At 38.2% G+C, this 6,000-nt stretch overlaps 2 protein-coding genes across 4 annotated transcripts in view; one reads left to right on the top strand and one right to left on the bottom strand.

Annotated features, from left to right (window-relative positions):
- The first annotated feature begins 435 nt into the window (after positions 1-435).
- Positions 436-6,000, top strand: part of LOC105258971 (neither inactivation nor afterpotential protein C) — a 22,212-nt gene continuing 16,647 nt past the window's right edge. Inside the window, exons 1-3 of one of the 2 annotated variants that reach the window (XM_011270581.3) lie at positions 436-683; positions 4,324-4,591; positions 4,715-4,896. In XM_011270581.3, the coding sequence (XP_011268883.1) occupies positions 4,366-4,591; positions 4,715-4,896 (408 nt within the window). In that variant the 5' untranslated portion in view covers positions 436-683; positions 4,324-4,365. Of the gene's footprint in view, positions 684-4,115; positions 4,246-4,323; positions 4,592-4,714; positions 4,897-6,000 lie in introns of those variants that run through there. The other variant, XM_025415384.1, reaches the window with a different exon arrangement.
- The window catches only part of LOC105258972 (transcription factor GAGA), a 24,569-nt gene continuing 22,555 nt past the window's right edge, over positions 3,987-6,000 (bottom strand). The window contains exon 8 of one of the 2 annotated variants that reach the window (XR_003123758.1): positions 3,987-4,170. The gene's annotated coding sequence lies outside the window, so the exon portion shown is untranslated. The remainder of the gene's footprint in view (positions 4,171-6,000) is intronic. The other variant, XR_003123760.1, reaches the window with a different exon arrangement.

Below are 6,000 nucleotides of genomic sequence, written 5' to 3'. Positions count from 1 at the left end.
TATTGTTTAAATTTTACGAGAGATGACAATATGAAATAATGAAATATTAGAGTAAAAAATAATTAAGTTCTGCAAGAATTATAAGTAACTCTTTCCTCTTTACATGCGCGAATATTCTATGAATAAGATTGAGACTTATTCTACCTATCGATAAGAGAAAACGTTGAAAAGCATCATCATTCGCAACGAACTTATTAAGAGAATCTCGATCGAGATAAACGATTTCTCTCTTCCTCTCTCAAAAGTTCGAATGAGAAACGGATGAGAAGGACCAATCCATGTGGCGCGGAGAATTCTCGATAGAACTCGAAACGCAATTCTATTAACGATGAATAAAAGAGAATATCTTTCCGAGGGAAGAGGATAGAAAAGGATAGAAAAGGATATAACGGAACAAACGGCAGTCTGTCGAGTGAAATCAATGAGCTAACAGGCTTGCTCGGAGTTAGACAGCTAATTAAGTCGGCATTATTGGATCAAGGAAGCCAAGCATCGCGCTCGCATCCCTCGCCATGTAGATCGCAGCCGGCCACCCTACACAAATACGTCGTAGTACACTTAGTCATAGTTCAGGCCGCGCTGAAAGGGTGAACGCCGCGGGGCATGACGACCTGCCAAACGTGTTTTAATTAGAGGTGAATTCCGTTGTGCGCGGGATTACTCGAGAGAACGGCGTTCCTTAAGTAAGTACAATTTTCGCACGCCCTTCTCTCTCTGTCCTCTCTCTCTTCTCTCTCTCTCTCCTCTCGTCGTTATTATATTTACTATATCGCGAATGTGAAAATCGCGAGAAAAAAGCCCCCCATAACGAGAAATAATAATGTCAAAAAATGACAAATGTACAAAAAATGCCTGAAAAATAATATGTGCCCGAAGTGCAATATCAATACGGACGTAAACGAAGTGTTGACCCAACAGAGCTTTACCGAGTTATGGCATATAACACACATAATCTTATTTCTTTCTTTTACTTGAATAATACAAGAAATACTATTATATTAATTAAATATAATAGCCACTAAGTTTTTACAGTAGTTATGTATTGTATCGGTGAAACGGTATAAGGAAGGAGAAAACCGAGGAAAGGCTGGAAAGAAAAGCGAATCCAAGAAAACATGTCGAGAAGTTAAATATTGCATGAGTTTCAAGGAAGACCGACTAGATTCCAGGTATCAATTAGCCCGCTGACAGATAACATATGATCGGTGCGATTTTTCGTGACGAAAACGCGAGAGCTGCAACACCTCGAGCTCGGAATCTACAAACACAAGGCTGTGACAAGCTTTATCTATTGAAAGCATCGATCGTTGAGCATCTGTAAAAGGAACAAGTTACGAAGCAAAAAAGGAATGTGTAAGGTGTCGTGCCTCTGAGAGCTCTTACGCCGCGAGTAGTTCAAACCAGTATGCGGAAAGACTCGATCCGTACGCTTCCTTCCTTGCAAGGAGCTTGCACCGAGAAAATAATACAGATCTAAACTATAAACAAATTTGGAGAAAGAGAAAAAGATATTTTCAGAAATAATCAGAAAATAATTTATTAAATCTATGTCGTTCTCGCGTATTTTTCACAATCAGAAACTTTAAACATTTATAATATCCAAGATTCAATTTTGTAGAAATTAAACGAAAACTCTCTGGACAATCTAATTATTATGATCGTTAATTGATCGCAAGAAAAAAGCAAGACATAAATAATTATGCATTATAAATAATTATGCGAGTACATGATTCTTACGTAAGTATGGAAGAGACGTGAGCGAGCGTCCACTTGTCAGTGGTTCACCGTAGTGCTTTTCGTCGAGAGTGTCGAACCCTTTTCAACTGGTCCTGGATCCGGTCAAACTCGAACCATATTCGTTTTCGGTCTACCTCCTCCCCCAAGTCTCCTCTTTTTTTTTTTACTACTACCGTTGCCGTTTCTTCTCACGGATTCACGATGCTAACATTCCATCGTGGCGAACGACAATTCTCCAAGCCCTAACAGATATCGATTTTCTCACAGTTGCTTTTTCGAGAAACAAACGCGTGTCTTCCCTCCTCTGCAATTTTCGCAGAAACGAATGACGGAAGACCTATTGATCTCTATTTTGACGGCAACAATTAATTGTACGAGAGGTACAACTAGGAGCTAGAATTAGAATAGCAGTTGTCTTGCAACAATTACATTATCTACGTATCTTGAGTAGATACTCAACTATATATTGCGCAATTAATATTCTCAAAAGGTTATTAAAATTTATAATAATTATTTTATAATTGTAATAATTATATTATTTTATAATCATATTATTTTTTTGAACAAACAGCATTATACTAATTTTTTTAATACTGATAATAAAAACATAAGATAATAAAACAATATTTATATCTGTTCGACAATAATAATTCTTAAAAAAAATCGATTATTCAAATTCGCGTACGCTCTTATTAATCAGTTCAACGTGAAACAACATAAGTGACGAGCAAATTGGTCAATTTTTCAGAAAAAAGGAAATTTGAAAAGATCAAACTAGACTCTATTAACAGATACTTCGCGATGGTTCCTCGTAAATATCTCGCGAAACTTTCACAAACGCGCATTTCGTCGTCCTGCAGATCTTGCTTCCTTTTAAAGAAGTGCTCGAGTCCATCTCAGACGTTTAATACGCAGAAGAGGTCGAAGCGAAGAGGGCGAGAAGCGGTGGAAAGAGCAAATGACAGATCGAGTGACGCGGAGAGCTTTTTTTTGAAAACGCGAGGTCCATTCTCGTCTACCTCCTTCTCCCGTTTCTCCTCTCCTTCTTCATTGTCTCGCGACGTGCAGTCAAGCATCAATAATTTAGCGCCTACCGTATCAATAAACCGACACTGATGTGAAGCGAGAAGAGGAGCGAGGGTGCAAAGGGGAGAGACAGAGGCAGGAAGATCCCCGAGGGCGCCGAGATTTAACAGAAGCAGGGGGAGGAGTTGAAAGACGGAACTGTGAACGTCCTACGGATCGAGTTTCTTACGATCGTTCACATATAGTCAGGGACGCGCCGTCCTCTCGCTCGAGTCGCTCTCCTTCTCTCGGACTCGATTACAAGCAGCAAGAAGCGGCATTACACGGGACACGTCGCGCCGACAAATCGACAGATTATGCCGAACGGGCGCCGACTGGGAATAAATGAATTGGCTAACGACGTGTGATTTCTCTCTGTTCTCACCCTACGTATCGGCGTAGTTTCCTCGCCGATCTGCGTAAGGATTTATACGAGTTCGCAGAGATGCGAAAATACATGTCGAGAAAATGGAAATTAATTTTTTTGTAGGCATTCGGGAGTGTTAATTAACCATCACAAATAAGGCAAATAAGAAAATTGACTAAAGCAATAATAGCACATCTTGAAATACATATAAGATCTACAAGTTTAGTATTCGATGTAAATTCGATTCTAATGATTATACATATAAAATTAGTAATTTTTTGTAGAATAAATATTAATTAATATTTACGAAAAGGCGAGGAAAGTATGTTGCACGTAAAAATAAAATTTAGACATATTTGATAACTAAAATGTTATGCTACTCCAAAAATATATAATATTTTATTCCAATTAATTGCAAATATTTATTGACGCAAAAATAATAATAAGCTAAGTTTAACGTTCTTATAAAAAATTTTAATTATTTGTCATGTACATAGACAGAGAGGGAGAGAGAGAGAGAGAGAGAATCATACATATACAGTCCCACTATATATTTCGACGGATGTGTCTTAATTGTTTGAGCAGAAGGAATTCGATTAGATCGCGGCGTACAAAGGCTTAATATAATTCGATTAAACGTACGACCGATAAATAGGCAGGGATGCGAGTCAGGTTCGTAACCGACAACGCCTTCTCGATCCTTTTCTCGTTGCATCCTTCTTCGACAATGCCTGCCGAAGCTTTCAGGAAGCAAGCTACTAATTAACGATTACCATTCGTTCACGGGAAGAGAGAATATAATTAGCACTCACCGAGATGCGCTGCTAAAACATTCGACCGGGTCGGCAGATCCTGACGTCTCTTAAAATATTCCAAGAACATCCGGAGAGTCATCGCTTCAATTCCGCGGCTCGATCATGAGAAAGAGGCGTTGATAATGATTTTTCAAGGATGCAAAAAAGGCGTTGAATATATTTCTTGATGTTCACGTCCATAAGTTTCTGAAAAAGACATATGTACACGTGTATTATATAAGTAGTATTGAAAGATATATCGCCAATTTCGAATTATATAAAGTATGTATAAATTATACAACGTAAACATTTATTATTTTTATATTGTTATATTAATAATATTTCGTCTATTTTTTGCAGAGAATCTATATAGGAACATTTCAGACATTGTTTGTCGGCAAGATGAACGACTTTGGTTACGGGAAACGAAAAGCAAGTAACGATCGATACGGTAATAATCGAGATGAACGGATGAAAATGGAAAATCGGAGTAAGAATCAAGACACAGGGTCTGGGACTCTTAAACGATTGGATAGCATTCAGGATCCAGGAAAAAGATACGCGTTGAAGGATTGTATCGGTGTTGGCGTATACGGCAACGTGTACGAGGGAATTGATCAACAAGCCGGTACGCAATAAAAAGATCGAGTATATATAGCATAGATATAAGATATATATAGCATAGAAAAATTATAATCTGTCAAAAATAATTGCGCAGAAATAAACGCGATACATATCGATTATGTTTCAGGAAATAAAAAGGTTGCCATCAAGATTCAAAAGCTCACGCCGGAAACGCAGTCTCTGATTGTGGAGGAGTATCGAATTCTTCGCGATTTCTCCGGTCATCCAAATCTCCCGGATTTTTATGGAATATATCGTAGACGATCCGCGAAGAAGTCCGAGTATGATGAGATATGGTTCATTATGGAGGTAAGCGTTAGACTATAAAATTAAAGTGATTAATCATCTCAAGTTTAATAGGTTCATATTTTTGTAATTCGCTTGTCTATTTTTAAATCTATTCATTTTCGCTACATTAAATTTCACTTTTGCTGCACTAAATCTCGTAAATTGTTGATATAGGAATAAGATGATCGCTATATCTAATATTTATCTGGGTATCTTTAAGTCTCTTAAAAAAATTGATCATCTTAATATAACAATCTATATCTCCATAAAAAAATTTACATACATCTTGACGATATAAAAAATGGCTTATTGTTAGCACTACGAATAGTCTGTAGACCACAGCTCGAGTACCAAAGCTGTATTATTATCGTTGCAATTATTGTTATTATTACACCGAAGGTCGAAATTCCTATCGACGCCGCGCGATATATCCATAATGCGTTTCTTTTAACATCGTAATTCTCCAATAAGAGTGAGAAGAAAAGAAAGGGAGAAGGAGGGAGAGAGAGAGAGAGAGAGAGAAAGAAAAAAAACAGAGATGCAGAACGAAAGATGAAGGCGGCATGAAGGAGACAGGGATGGAGGAGAAGGGGAGCAAGCGAGGCCAGAAGTGAGGGTTTGCCCCGTGTATACCCGTGCTCAGGACCCGGAGGCAATTTCAAGCATTTGAGCGTCGAATACATGGATAATTTACGACACGCGCGCTCCCATTAAACAATCATTAAACTCGTTCGTGTACGCAGGTGAGGCCCGGCACGTCGCGGCCCTAATTTACGAACGGACCACCGCGGTGTGTGTGCCCGAAACATTATTATTTATCTCGAGTAAAGCGACGATAGTTGACGTAATACGTGTGCTCGAAGATCGGCCGAGTTATCTTGAGAATCGGCGCCTTTTCGGCCACGCCTTTATCGTTCGATGCACTGAACTCTTGAAGGAACTGCACATCGATTTTCTTTTTCCGACAAACTTTCTTTTCGCAAAATTTACGTAACTGTACACAGTGAAATATGATGTGCCTCCTTTTGCATTGGCGTTGGGAATTATACTGTCATAAAGAAATATGAAATATTTTTTTAATATTAATAAAAAATATAAGTAAATAAAAGAGTATATCGTCCTCTA

This window comes from Camponotus floridanus, unplaced genomic scaffold, assembly GCF_003227725.1.
Source record: "Camponotus floridanus strain SB8 unplaced genomic scaffold, Cflo_v7.5 scaffold12, whole genome shotgun sequence".
Lineage (NCBI taxonomy): Eukaryota > Metazoa > Arthropoda > Insecta > Hymenoptera > Formicidae > Camponotus > Camponotus floridanus.
This window is presented reverse-complemented; position numbering and strand designations above follow the sequence as displayed.